Below are 15,536 nucleotides of genomic sequence, written 5' to 3' on the forward strand. Positions count from 1 at the left end.
TGACAGGTCCAGCAAGGGATCCCACTGCATACAGGTTCCTATTCCCAAGGAAGTTGTTGCTGCAGAATCACAGCATGGGGGCAGCAGCACAGGATATCTCCCAGCTTTCTCTCCTGCACGTGCTGCAACTGTAATAAGGCTGTTTGTTCGTTTGTTTGCTTTTTATTGGAAATACCTAAAAGCTGGTCAGAGTTAATACATGCCTTTAATACCAGCACCCACAAGGTATTTTTGTTTTTGCTTTTGTTTTTGTTTAATTTCATTTCATAATTTCTGTAATTGTTGTTAGGATTCTTATTGTTTTCTTTGGTAATTCCGTCTAGCTATTCACTCTGTACCTAGAATGTGAAGCCCATGCTCTGCATGGTCCTGTTATTCATGTTAAGGATTTTATTCTTACCACCGATGCCACAGATGAACACAATATTTACTTTCAAATCAGGGAAACAGGCATAAAGAGGAGAGCTATGTAGTTTGGTCTCAGGTAAGCAGGCAATCAGGAGTGTAGGATGGCTTCCCAATGTTTTGGATTAGGTAAGCTTCTGTTATTGAGATGAAAGGCCTCTGCTGAAACCTTCAGTTGAGTAAAAGAGAGCCTGGAAAGACTGAAAGAGTGGTTGCACCTTGAAGGTGAAGGCTGGCCCTTCAGTGCCTCTGCAGCCTGAGGCAGAGTTCTGTTGGGAACACAAGAGCACTTGGCCAGAGATCATAGGGGACTGCATTTTGCTTGAGCCCTGAGACCTGGATGAGAGGAGGCCTCCACAGTCCTGATAAAGGGAAGCAGAGTCACATAGATGTGAGGGAACAATGGATCTGTGATCTGCATGTTATCCACTTCATTTATCTTTGCTGTGTACATAGTATATGTAAACGACAAGGGCATCTTACTTTATCACATCTAGTCTCTCTAGATGTTAAAGCATGTGCAAGTGTAAACACAGTAGAGTTAGTTCAGCAATACATTGTGTCCCATTTTGTTAAAGACCTTTATTTTATTTCTATTTATATATTTTTTCTTTTTCACTTTACGTTCTGCTCACTGACTACTGATACCTAATTGCTCTCTCCCACAATCCTTCCCCAATTCTCCTGGCACAGTCTTCTCTGAGTGTATGAGGGCCAACTGTCTCAGTACCTCCCTTCTTTTAACAAAGCCTTTCCTGGGGGCATTGGTGAGGATGCTGGTTTTGAATGCCTTGGACTTGGCTTTCTTCATGCTCCAGTTTGCTGGCTTTGAGAAGTTTGTGAAGAACTGTCTGTGAACTTGGTACTTCATCCAGATGGTACACAAGAGGTAGTGGTTTTGTTAATATTTTTGAGAGTATATTTCAATCAAACCTCTCCTACTAATATCCTAACAATGACAAAGGTAATGGGAGGCTACACATCTATTTCATTAGTTTTCAGTTCTTCTCAGAGCAGCAGTGTAGAAGCCCACAAAGCTGGCAAAGTGAAGTGAGGTCACGCAGGGGTCCTAAGAGCACAGTCCTACTTTCTTAGAGTAACTCCTAGGGACTTACCACATCCATACACCCATAGCTCCATATGCACTGGACCCCAGTGAAGTGCTCAACATTCATTGCTTTTGTCACTCAGTTTGCCACAAATGTTAGAAATCTGAAAAGTTCAGCAAATTTGAAGGTGTGAATAAGTCCCAGTGACTGGAGTAAGCTCAAACAGTCTGTGACAACAAAGAACTGATTGAGCATCCAAGAGACAAGACGCTCACCAGGATCGTAGTCCTATTCCAGTAAGAAAATTTAATAATAAGGCCTCAGGTGAAAAGATAAATTAGGAGGTCTAAGCCAAATATTTTATCCTCTGCCCTCAGGGTTGCAGCCATTCTGTCAGACTTTCCTGACCTCGGTCACAGGATCAGAGTTCTCACCTGGAAGCAGGGTTACCTGGAAGGCACATAATACATATCCGCAGACGACTCTTTGGGTACAAACTGACAGGCAACTTCAAGGCTTAAAGTCATTCTCTCTCTCTCTCTCACTCTCTCTCTCACTCTCTCTCTCTCTCTCTCTCTCTCTCTCTCTCTCTCAGCTTGAGGCTGCACACACTCTGCATTCTTTTGTGCACTCTGCCTTTTTTATTGCAGTTTTCTTTTCTCAAACTCCCACAATCATGCACACGTCTGTTCACTACCCTTTCATTCTCACACACACTCTTCATACACACCTCACACATATCTCACACACACCACATGCACTCTCCTGTCACTCACACACACACTCTTCATACACACCTCACACATATCTCACACACACCACATGCACTCTCCTGTCACGCACACACAAAATCTTCATACACACCTCACATTCTCTCTTCACTCATTCTCACATGCTCTCCTCATGCTCTCTCCCTGGCTCTCACATTTGTTCTCAGACTCGCTCTCTCATTAGCTCCCTCATTCACTCTTCACATTCTCTCTCCACTCACTCTTCTCATGCTCTCCTCATGCTCTCTCATTCGTTCTCACATTTGTTCTTACATTTGCTGTCATTTACTCTCTCATTCACTCCCTCATGCTCTCTCTCATTTACTCTTCACATGTTCTATAGCCTTTCTCTTGCCCCAGTCCTTTATTAATAATCCAAAAGCGGGTAGAAAAAAGAGATTTTATAATCATTGCCAAATCAAATGCAAAGAATGACTACATCTCACCAAGAACTAAGAATTACAACTGTTCTGCAAAGTTTCAGGCTTGCCCTATACCCAGGCCTGTGGCCAATATAATAATAATAATTGTAAACTTATCATTATTTAAACTTTAACTCTTTACTTTTATACTTCAGAGACAAAATAATAATTGTAAACTTATCATTATTTAAACTTTAATTCTTTACTTTTATACTTCACAGTCCAAAGCTCCGAGATCAGCTAATTGCATTTTCCTATGACAGTCTAATGATAAATGACATAGGCAAAACTGCCAGGCAGTGGCCAGAAAGAATCAAGGTAACCCTTAGCACACTAATTCCACTAGCGTTCTGTTCCTTGCACACAATGACTCTCATAAGGGTTCCAGTAGTTAGACTTAGTTTACTAGTATATTATTTTATATATTCTATACTTCCTTAACACCAGTCTATAATATTATGTAAAACTTACTTCCTAACTTCAATAACTTTTTCCTTTCTTAGGGTCCCAATGTTGGCTCTAATTCATTTTCTCTTATTTTCTTCAAGCTGTCTTTGCAAGTAAAACCCTAATCTAGAACTACAATTCTGCAGTTATTACATTTTTTCCAAGATCAGAATACACAGTATCCACCTGGGCCTCTAGGGCTGTGCTGTGCTGTGCCCCTATGCATCAATTTCCAATTGTCTAAGAATCATAACATCAAGGAACATCTAGTTTCACAGAATTCACCAGAGCAGAAGGAGAAAGAAGTAGGAAAGTCAGATATAATACAATAATTGTGCACACCACGACCAACTGATAGGCAGTCACACACCAACGAAATCTATACAGCCGTTGTCCAGGGCTAAGGTTTGGAGAAATGGAAACAACCAGTTTTTACAAAAAGCTATTGCGGGCTACTGAGATGTCGCCATTGTATGTTGTCCCCAGCATTAGCCAGAACTCAGACAACAAAGGGAGGTCAAAAGGATTCAGATTGGAAAGGAAGAAGCCAAAATATCACTGTTGCAGAGGATAGGGTAGTATACATGGGACACCCCAAAAGTTACAACAGAGAACTCCTAAGCCTGATAAACAACTTCAGCAAAGTGGTTGGGTATAAAATTAACTCAAACAAATCAGTAGCCTTCCTCTACCCAAAAGATAAACAAGCTGAGAAAGAAATTAGGGAAATGACACCTTTCATAATAGACCCAAAACATATAAAAATACCTCAGTGTGACTTTTATCAAACAAGTGAAAGATCTGTGTGACAAGAACTTCATGATATGAAGAAAGAAATTGAAGAAGATCTCAGAAAATGGAAAGATCTTCCATGTTCATGGCCTGGCAGTATCAAGATAGTAAAAATGGCCATTTTCCCAAAGTGACCTACAGTTGCAATGCAATCTCCATCAAAATTCGATTCCAATTCTTCATAGGGTTAGACAGAACAATTTGCAAATTCATTTGGAATAACAAGTAACGCAGGATAGCTAAAACTATCCTCAACAATAAAAGGACTTCCCTGGGAATCACCATCCCTGAACTCAAGCAGTTTACAGAGCATTAGTGATAAAACTGTATGGTATTGGTACATAGACAGGAAGATAGACCAGTGGAATAGAACTGCAGACCCAGAAATGAACCCGCACACCTATGGTCCCTTGATTTTTGACAAAGGAGACAAAAGCATCCAGTGGAAAAAGGATAGCATTTTTAGCAAAGGGTGCTGGTTCAAATGGAGGTCAGCATATGGAGGAGTACAAATCATCCCCTTCTTATTGCCCTGTGTAAAGCTTAAGTCCAGGTGGATCAAGGACCTCTACATCAAACCAGAGCACTCAAACTAATAGAAGCAAAAGCGGGGAAGAATCTTGAACACATGGACACTGGAAAAAATTTCCTGAAGAAAACACGAATGGCTTATGCTCTAAGATCAAGAATAGACAAATGGGACCTCATAAAGCTACAAAGCTTCTGCAAGACAAAGGACGCTGTGGTTAGGACAAAACAGCAACCAACAGATTGGGAAAAGTCCTTTACTAATCCTACAACTGATAGAGGGCTAATATCCAAAATATACAAAGAACTCATGAAGTTGGACTGCAGGGAGACTAATAACCCTATTAAAAATTGCAGTTCAGAGCTAAACAAAGAATTCATAGCTGAGGAATATGGAGTGGCTGAGAAGCACCAAAAGAAATGTTCAACATCTTTAGTTATGTGGGAAATGCAAATAAAAACAACCCTGAGATTCCACCTCACACCAGACTGAATGGCTAAGATCAAACACTCAGGCTATAGAAGATGCTTGCACGGATGTGAGAAAGAGGAACACTCCTCCATTGTTGGTGAGATTGCAGACTGGTACAACCATTCTGGATATCAGTCTGGAGGTTCCTCAGAAAATTAGACATAGCACTAGCGGAGGACCCAGCTATACCTCTCTTGCACATATACCCAAAAGATGCTCCAACATACAACAGGGCACATGCTCCACCATGTTCATAGCAGCCTTATTTATAATAGTCAGAAAATGAAAAGATCCCAGATGCCCTTCAACAGAGGAATGGAAACAGAAAGTGTGGTACATCTACACAATGGACTACTACAGATATATCAAAAACAATGACTTCATGAAATTCATAGACAAAGAGAGCGAACTAAAACATATCCTCCTGAGTGAGTTAACCCAATGACAGAAATACACACATGGTATGCACTCATTGATAAGTGGATATTAGCCCAAATGCTCAGATTCTCCAAGACTCACAGACCAAATGAAATTCAGGAAGGATGACCAAAATGCTGATTCTTCACTCCTTCCTTTAAAGGAGAAGAAGAATCCCTATTGAAGGGATAGGGATGCAAAGTTTAAAACAGAGCCTAGAGGAATGACCTTTCAGAGTCTACCCCACATGAGCCTATACATATACAGCCTTCAAACTAGATAAGTTGGATGAAGCTAAGAAGTGCAGGCTGATAGGAACTGGATATAGATGTCTCCTGAGAGGCACAGATAGATCATGTCAAATACAGTGGCAAATGCTAGCAGCAAACCATTGAACTGAGAACCGGACCTCAGTTGGAGGAATTATAGAAAGATTGAAAGAGCTGAAGGGACTTGCAACCCCATAAGGACAACCATGCCTGCCAAGCAGAGATCCCAGAGACTAAACCACTACACAATCACTATACAGGGACTGTGCCATGGCCTCATCTGCATGTGTGTCAGAGGATGGTCTTCTTGGGCACAAATGGAATGAACAGCCCTTGGTCCTGCCTAGGCTGGGAAAGTGGATGGCTGGTGAAGGAAATACCTGTATAGCAGAGGTGGAGGGCGATGGTATTCAGACTTATTTCTGGAAAACGAGGAAGGAATAACATTTGAATTCGAAATGAAAAATATCCAACTAAAAATCAACAACAACAAAATGGTATTTTGAGCTTCGAATCAAAAAAAGCCACAGTCAGGAAACAGAGAATTGTATGCCTATGGTTTTCTTCAAATATGCTCAGGGCCCAGGTAGGTTCTGTGTCCAGGTTAGACCAAGCAGGTTCCTGCCACTGACTGCTCTTCTATTCCTGTTTCCAGAGGCACCATGCAGATTAATATTGGGCCAGAGATGTGAGCAGAGCTGGTCAGAAGTGGCTTTCTTTCCTGTGGTCTCAGGATTATCTGCATTCCTGGGTGTTCAGCATTTTCTGCCCCGGGATTTGGGTGCAGGATTCCCGATGGCTTTAAACTCCCTTATACCATGTTTATATGTCCTGGGAGGTGTTACAAAAAAATTAATGTTTATCCTATTAATTTGGTCAAAACTCTCATCGACAGAGTATAATTTAGAGGTAACTATATATTTGACAGCAAGCATACACAGTGGGTAATGTATGCATGATGAAGTTGAAATTCAGAGTTGGAAACACAGTGCACAGTGACTGTATAAATGCCTGTGAATCTCAGTCTGACTGGGAAGTGATTTGATGCCCAGTCCCCATGAGAATTCAGAGATCCATCCCTCCCTGATAGCTGTGGGACTTCAGATGTTGACACTAATGATCAATAAAGAAGGTTCTTAAGAGTGAAGAGTTTGAGATTACTCCTTTATTGACCAGAATACATCCAATTTACTTGATAGTAACCAGATGCAGGTAGTCAATATATACAGTCTATATCCTTATCAAAATAGAAAAGCAAATGAACAAAACAACAACAACAGATAAATAATAAATCTTCAAATGAATAGAAGGAAAACCAAATAACCAAAACAATTAAAAATTAACCAAACTTTAAATAGAAGAATTGCGCTAAGCATTCTTTTGCTGCTCCTTTTGCAGAATAGACTTATAGCCTGTGGCTTGCCTTGGAGACATAGTAGACAAGCAGTTAGTGATGGTAACAATCTTTTCGAGAGGAGGGGAAGTAGGTCTGTTTTGTTGGAGTGGGGGTATTAAGGAAAAAGCCTACCAATACTGAGTATAAATGATATTACAGACTTTGTCACAAAGTCTTTCCAATGTTGTGAACTAATCTCCATGATACTCTTCTGGATGACCCATCAGGACAAGTACAAATTTACACGTGCACAGTCTTTCTGGATGACCAGAAGCTCTTGATTGATCTGCATCAGCACTTCTCTGAGTCCCTCAAAAAGTGCACACTTGTTGGAGAGGCTGAGGTGAAAGTAAGGCCTATTCAATCCAAAGAAGTTAAACTAAAGGAGGAAAATGCAGTCCACAATTGCTATGCACACTACAGATGAGACGCAATAGTGGTGTATTTGCTGTGCACACTTAGTTCTCCTCCTGTAGCTCTTCTCTCCAAGGGAGATCTTGTCCTGATCTGTGTCATGTTCGAGTTTCTGCTGGAGAATTTCAGACCTAGCAGAGCAAGGGAATAAAGATTTATTGAGTGGTTGTCAATTCAGCTCTCCCTCTTACATCAGCTCTATTCAGTTGGACAATCCAGCATGACCTGTCAGCTGAGGTCAGTCCCAGCACCCCCAAGTGACATAGAGTACCTGGGCTTGGATTTATATCTCAGCTTTTAACACTGCTAGAATTTGAACTGTGGACTATGCACTGTGCTGGGATTAAGAGAAAAATGAGCATTTTTTCCCACTGGTCCAGGTATATGACATTGAATAATAACATTGTAGCTATGTCTGAATCTGAGTTCAAGAGAGGTATGAGCAACCTAGAATACCATGTGGATCCCTTCTGGAGAACATGCCCAGAATTGAGGTGAAATTTCTGATTATGTTAGCACTGAAGGAACCCGTCTAGTTTCCATTTGTAACCACTGAGTCTGCAAATACACAGGGAAGCCATCTCACATCAAATCCATGGGAATTGCACAGATCCTGTAATCACTGAGAATGTGCTCCATGCAAATCTTCCCAGCGTACACACGGACAGTATAAGTGAGTGTGATGTAGAAACAGAACAGCACCCTGTAAGTCTATGGCTCGTGTAAGGCAATTTGTGAGAGGACAGAAGAGAAAATGTCCTCAGATCTTTCCGGAGAGATCACAGGAAGAAAGGAGTAGAACATAGCAAGAAATCCAGAGAATCATATATATTGTTTCATGGGCAAAATTCACATGAACTGTACCAGAACAATACTCTGAGTAGCTCTTTAACTGCCTGAGGCTGAAATCCAGGTGGGGTGGTCATCCACCCAAAAAGGATATTTATATAGGGAAGGATATTCAAATGGCCTCTTCCAGCCTATGTTCCTACCTGAACATTAATGCTTAATGTAAAGATTCCCCAGGATTCGCTGGAGGCATAAAAACAAATGTTGAGTGGGATATGTACATAGTGGCCAGACCTATAGACAGCTCAGTCAGTGATGTGCTGTCCTCCCATAAACCGTCATAGACTCAGGGTTCTTTCTCCATTAACAATCTGGCTTAGCAAGTCCCAAAGGCTGTGTAGAGCTGTCTTGTTGCTCAGCAAAGGATCATATGTTGGTGGTGGACTAGACTCTTGTTCTTGTTCACTCTTTCAGACTTTCCCCAAAGTGTGCAACTTCTTCTAATCGGAGCTGTCTTTACCATAGCCTGAGTGACTTCATGCCCAAAGCTAGAATCATAGGAAATCTCCATTACCAGGATCCAAATCAACAAATTTTCTCCCCGTAATGTGATTGTTCCACAGATAATTTGAATAAGTAAGTGAAAGCTTGCATGGATTATCTCACACTGAACCAGAATCTATGGAAGGGCTCCATCGTATGTACACTTTTACTCCTTGGCTGATGGACGTCTGGATAGATTCTCCTTCAAGGTTACTCTGGGACCACTACAACACTGATGCTCCCTAGTTGCAATGGCAATACCTACTCCTTGTTGTGGAATCACTGGGTTAACTAAAACTTCTGTTCCACTTTCTGAACATGGCTTCTCATAGGGCTACCTGTTCTTACACTGTCAGACCCATTTGAAGCTCATCATTTCTCCTAACCCATTGAGGCTGAAATTAACTGAGAGAAAATGATGTTGATCGACAGCACTTGCAGAATGCTACACAGATAACATAGAGGAGTGCTTTGGATTAACTGTGCACCTAAAGGGGTTCCTGAAACTGCCCTGTTCTTGCACCACAGCATAGCTATGGGACTGTTTTTGGATGACGATACAATTCCAAGCAACTCAAATTCTCAATGAATAAAATCCAAGCCAAATTCCCAGGGGAAGTTGTAGTGTGCCAAGGTAGCTCGAAAGAAATGGTAGCAGGCAATGTGGAAAGCAACCTTGGAGAAGACACAGTGAGTGACATAACCTTCCAGTGGGCTTTCACATTTCACAAAGAACAGAGAAGCAGAATAAACTCATGGATTTTTCTAGAGAAGCCTTGCCCTTACCTCCCAGTACTCCATTCCTTTGATGTGCTCCAAAGGATTTCAATGCAGATCAGTAGTTTTGCCCCTAATCACTTGAAAATCTAACTTTACAGGTGTTTTTGTGTCCTCTTTTTGGGGGTTGCACTTCTAAAGGATTTTATTGTCCTGCTTCTACACCATAACAAAAAGGGACCTGCAAGCTCTAGGCCTGTACCATTTGTTACCCCTGTGAAACATGACTCACTTGAACATATTTCCACTCCTCCCCCAGACTTCACAAGATAATTCATTCTGAAATTTTTGGAAACAATAAATTAGTAATTTAAGTGTCCTTTTGCTGTACAGAGCTAGATGGAGATGCCAAATGACTGGGCAGCTCTATTTCATGTTTCATGGATGTAAAGTGTATGCTTAGAGTACTTTTCTCATGAAACTTGGAAATAGAGGGACATACGTTCACTACTGCAAACACACACACACATACACATATACCCACACACACACCACACACACACACACACACACACACACAAACACACAAACAAACACAGACACACAGATACACACTCGCATGCACAAATGAAAACTTTGCTCTTATGCAGCACATTTCCTGTTGAGTGAGGAATTAGTGGGAACAATGCTGTGTACAAGTCTCTTAGACTCAAGCAATATGTGCTGCCCTGACCTGTACTCATTTCCACTTCAGGAAACATTTCTATGCAGATACTTGCTGGTCCGACAAGTAAGTTACATGTTCTGCACAGATAGCCTAAACAACACAACATCAAATCCCCAAGAGAGATTTCTAGGAAAAGACTCCATCAAGCTCTATGCTGACTCATCATAGGCCCCTCACTAAAACTACCCTGTTTCCTTCATAGAAGACTTTGGAAGCATCAGAGAAGACAGTAACTCACGGTCAGTTACCAGGAACATTTCATGACATTAGAGTTCCTGTGATATTAAAACAACCTCTGTGTCAGTCAGAAAAAGGCTAAATAAATAACATACAGTGAATTTTCTGAAATGCAGCACTGTGTACAATATTGAGAGGGAATCTATCCTGAAAGAATGCAGTGCCCATGATATAGTCAGCAAAGCAATGTCAGCAGAGGGTTGCACTCTAGGATTCCATGCAATATCATGGAATAAGACAATCCAGAATCTTCCCCGGGGGATAACTCTGTTCAGGTAAAGCGAAGAAATCTAATCCTTATTTTTAAAAGAGCTGAATGGTTTAAGAATGTGTTGAGACAAATAAGAGAGGGGGATCCACTTGGAACTGGACGAATGATGCAAAGACTGCTGGCCAGCACGAAACAGGAAGCTTCATGTTTGTTGAGAGACGTAGGCTTAAGGGACTAAGTTAGATAATGACTGGACAAAACTGCATGTCATGAACTGGCCTCCCCGCATGCTCCCTAAGATGCAGGTCAGCACAGCAATGCACCTTTCTTGGTGACAATTGGGGGTACATACGGATAACTTTGTTCTTGAAGTCTCAAGTCTCTCATGCCAACCCTCAGCCTTTGAGAAACCTTTTCCACATCCTTGCTCTTCTAACCAGCTTCAGGTTGTAAGGCCCAGTTATGAACTCTCCAGGAGCACTCAAATAAGACAGGACTGACATGCTGATATACAGGCTCTGTAGTTACCCAAGATCTATGAAGCATGAAGTCACCATCTTCATATACAGGGACATGAGGGGAGGAAGAACAAAAGCCACCACAAATGACAATGAGAACCATTTTTTTGGCATTTCCAGCAGGCTCTCCTCCTTGAAAACTACTTACTTCTTGAGTCTCACACGATCCCTGTAAAGAAAATGAGCTCCGGGCTTTTGCTTCATCCCTCAAAGGCCTGTTCTAGTCTAAAGAGGGGCTCCCACATAGCACCCTCCATACATAATGGCATGTAGTGCTGTGCTGTGTGATCAACCTATCTCCCTTAATGAAGTGCAGATTCTCGAAGAGCAGGAGCATTTGCTTTCCAAACAGGCAGTTTCTTGAAAAGGTGCTATCCACTGAAAGCCTTGTAAACCATCACATGAATGAACACTTGGATGAGACGGAGCACAGGACATGTATCAGTCAATAGACAGTTACATTGGTTTGTCTATGTTTATGGTAAGACATGAGGACAACCTGACCCTGAGCCCTAACCCTACCTACTGTTGCTTGGCTCTGGGGACACAGATGTTCATTCCGGCCTCTTCACAGAGCCTATTTGTCTCCACAGAAGATGCTGGCAGTTCAGTCTGCTCCACCAGCAGTTCTCTCTTCTCATTCAGCAAAATCTGTATATTGTTCTCCAATTGAGCTTGTTCACGCAGGAGCTGGGAGTGCCTGATGCTGAACCACAAACAAAAAATGGTAAATCCCAGCCAGCTTCTATTTGCCTGTCACTCCTGCAAGTACAATCATCCCTTCAGGGTCCTCATCCTCAGAAATCCCCAGAATAGAGCCACACTATGCAGGTTAGCACCAATTAGAGGAGGTCAAATCCAGAGGACACATCCCTGTGAATCAAAGTACTTCTGAAAATCCTGACACTAAGACGGTTTATATAAATCAAGGAAGAAGAGATGGTCCATAAGGGAGCTCGTATGTCCATGGTATGGTGAAACCATCTTCACGTTGTGGGGAAAGCCCCTCTGAGGGGTAGTTGAAGACCCAATAGATATAGACTCTTTCCATGTGTTTCTCATGGATCACAGATCTTTAAATCTCCTGTCAGAGTCCTAGAGATTCAGAGTTGATTGCTATTGCCATCATGGTGCAAACCTTTTCTATATAGAGGAACTTTAACGGGGAAAATAACAATTGGAGGGTCTTCTACACCCTTCACATGTAGGACAACTGAGTCCAAGAGCTACAAATCTAAGACCCTTGCCAGGAGGCAGGCTGTTTGTTAAGAGTCAAACACCATGGAACCAGAGCCCTGACTTTTGTTAAAGTCATGCAGGACAGAAGCATTCCCTGCCTAGTGCTGGGTTCTCATCTCTGTCAGCGACTCACCGGTAGGAACTGTTCACTTGTATGAGCTCCTTGTACCTCTCCATGGCATCACTTATTGAGTTGGTCATCATTTGCATAGCCATCATTCTCATCTCATGTTCAGATTGAAGGACTGGCAATTCGACATGCAGCCTGGGTTAGGTCATGGCCAAAGGAACAAATAATGTTTTGAACTCAGGATTTCAGAATTAGGTGAAATGTAAATAAAAATATATAATAAAAAATTTCAAATTCAAGGAATGGTGGAAGGGAAGAAAATGGCAAACTCAAAAACCAGACCAAAACCCAACAGTGAGACTCAATCCACAGAAAATATTTCTATGTAAATAAGCAAACATTTGTTTTGAAATAAGGATTCCTTGGAATCCTGAGAGATATGGTTCTGCAAAGACTCACTATATAGGAGGGGCAGAGCCTGAGAGCTGCCTGTTTGGGAATAACAACTGTCAAGAACACAGTGACCATTTCTAGGTCACAATAAACAATCCCTGGATAGTTAAAAAAATAAAAAAACTAAAGATCAAAGCAGGTGAAACAAATTAGGTAAAATCAGACTGTTCTCTCTATTACTTAAACTCAGTATGTTCCACATACTTGCTCCTTCAAAGTATTTGTACTGGTTAAGTTTATTATCCCGGGCACAGGACAACAGAGTCACGGTACCAGTTGGAGGGACCTGACCTTCAAGAGCTGGCCAGGTAAGCATGATGGAATTCACTAGTTCAGGAAGAAGATTCCTCCAGTCTGTGCCACAGCTTTGGGCCCAAGAGAAAGCTGTGATGACATTTCTCTTGTTTTGAAAGCAGGTATACTCAATCCTTGGTTTCTATCGTTACATGAATTCCCAGAGGGCATAAGTATGTTTGACAGAGAAGAGGATTTATAGCACCTCCTCCCCTCAGGAGAGTCCTGTGTGCCACCAAGGTATACAGAAGGAGCAAAGTGCTGTGTTGATCAGTGTGGGCCTCCATGTACTCATCACTCTCATGACCTGCAAACTGTTGATCAAACAAATCCTCAGACCCATTGAAAGGTCCCAGACGTCCTGATCCAGAGTAAACCACCAACAAATACTGCCACATATATACACACCAACCCATATCCAAACACATTTAGAATGCCAACTACATCCATGGAGGTGCCATAGAATCAGTGTATAATGAACAAATTCAGAGGAAAGAGTGATGACATGCAGGCATTTCATTCACACACACAGTTGCAGCAAGTGTGACAAGGTCATTCTAGCTGTTGACAGAACCAATGCTAATCCAAGAGGCTCAGGGTCAAGTACAAAAGAGGTTGACACTAAACACACAGCACCTAGCTCATCTCACAAGCAAATGCCTGCCAAATCTCCTTAAAATCCAGGATGAGATGTGAAACTTTCTCGTGCTATGAGTAAATCTTGAGGTAGCAGAGAGAGAGCGCAAGACAGTGAACAGGTTACTGGGCATAATGACTACCTGTGGTCCCACTCATCATAGATATAAAGATCCAGGATTTGATAAAGTTCATCCCTCTCGAATTGACACTTCTGGATTTCAAATTTGAGTTCCTCCAGTTCCTTTAGACACTCCTCTTGCTTACTGATGACATTTTGGGATGATGCCTTCCTACCAAAATCTGTAGATAGATAAACCCAAGTGAATTTGCATATTTGAACCAATGGGCAGAATAGATCATTCTGAATCCGAAAAGGAGGTTGAGGAAGGGGAAATGGTAGAGACTGGGTGAATCCGTGAAAGAGCAGAAAAGCTTTCTTAAAGGTTGATTCTTAAGCTATGTCCCTGTTCCCAACCTCTAATGCCATACACGTGCCACACTCACTATTACACAACCCGCGGCACTGAAAGTTATAATATTACTGAGACATAAACATCTGCGACATTGTTATATCAGATGTGGTGCAGATAATCCTGAAGTTCATAATGACTTCATAATGTTTAGCACCATCAAGCTCTAACCAAGTGTGGTCCAGCCCAAAGTGTCTGAGAACTCAATTCATGACTAGGGGTGCATCCTTCCTTGTTCTCGCCATCAGACACTTATGTAACCTACAGTACTCTAGAGGATGAAGTGCTTCAACTCCCAACCATGGATGGTCACATTGTTAATCTCACAGTGTCTCCTCCTGCCAATCATTGACACTCATAGTTAAAAAGCTTCAAGAAAAGACACTGAAGTCTTACAACTTTATGGCTTTCTCTCAAATTAAAGATCAGGAACTCCTGACTCTTGGTTTGCCTTTGAAAAATCCCAAGGCTCCTGCTTGTAAGGCCTAGTCTTAGAAGGCACATCTCAAACCTACCTCCTTGAGGATGTTCCCCAACTCTGCCCACGACTCACCAAGCCTTCCCAAGAATGATTTCCTCCTTCCTGTTTCACTAGAGAGGGGGTCAGCTTCCCTCTGACCTGGTGCGGTCTCTCCTTGATCAACACTTTCCTTCCGAAATAGCCTGAGCAGCTGGCGAAACATGCCTGCTTGTGAACCCAAAGGGAACTGAAGTAATATCCCAAAGGCAGTTGGTGTCACCACAACACTGGTGACATCACAGAAGATTCTAGGGATCTCTTAGATACAATAGAGTGTCCAGTGAAGGGCTTACTGGTGATGTCACTGGAAAATTCTATGGCCTACCTACTAACCAGCTCTCCCCACACTGATGAATTTCTGTGGGGACCCTTTCCTCCAGTCTCTCATGTGTCACTGGGAATACCATTTGGCAACCTCTATTTCAAAGCTAGATATGTCTCTCTGCTTCATTAGAAGTCAACAATGCTTTTGCTGCGGAGGGTTTCTTACAACCCTGAATTGGAGAACAGATTTTTCTTAGCACCCAAATCTCTAGGGAAAAGGAGGAGGGAGACTTTTCTTAAAAGTAAATCTACTACTCGAGACAATGCATGTGACATGTATTTCGATTTCTAAGCTTTTCCCTTTTTCTGGAGGCCAATATATTTCTTCTATACCTCTCAGTGTATAAAACCTGGAAATATTTGCTGACTGTGCAGTCCTTGAAAGCCGACATTGTTTCCATTTA

At 41.9% G+C, this 15,536-nt stretch overlaps 1 protein-coding gene across 4 annotated transcripts in view; it reads right to left on the reverse strand.

The window, feature by feature from the left end:
- Positions 1 to 6,721: 6,721 nt before the first annotated feature.
- LOC134480474 (uncharacterized) overlaps positions 6,722 to 15,536 on the reverse strand; it is a 184,050-nt gene continuing 175,235 nt past the window's right edge. For 2 of the 4 annotated variants that reach the window (XM_063267961.1, XM_063267960.1), the window contains 4 exons: positions 13,959 to 14,118; positions 12,496 to 12,627; positions 11,646 to 11,829; positions 6,722 to 7,512 (listed from right to left, as the gene is read on the reverse strand). In XM_063267961.1, the coding sequence (XP_063124031.1) occupies positions 11,646 to 11,829; positions 12,496 to 12,627; positions 13,959 to 14,118 (476 nt within the window). In that variant the 3' untranslated portion in view covers positions 6,722 to 7,512. Of the gene's footprint in view, positions 7,513 to 11,645; positions 14,119 to 14,841; positions 15,336 to 15,536 lie in introns of those variants that run through there. The other 2 variants (XM_063267962.1, XR_010054915.1) reach the window with 2 other exon arrangements.

Source organism: Rattus norvegicus, chromosome 9 (assembly GCF_036323735.1).
Source record: "Rattus norvegicus strain BN/NHsdMcwi chromosome 9, GRCr8, whole genome shotgun sequence".
Taxonomy (NCBI): Eukaryota; Metazoa; Chordata; class Mammalia; order Rodentia; family Muridae; genus Rattus; species Rattus norvegicus.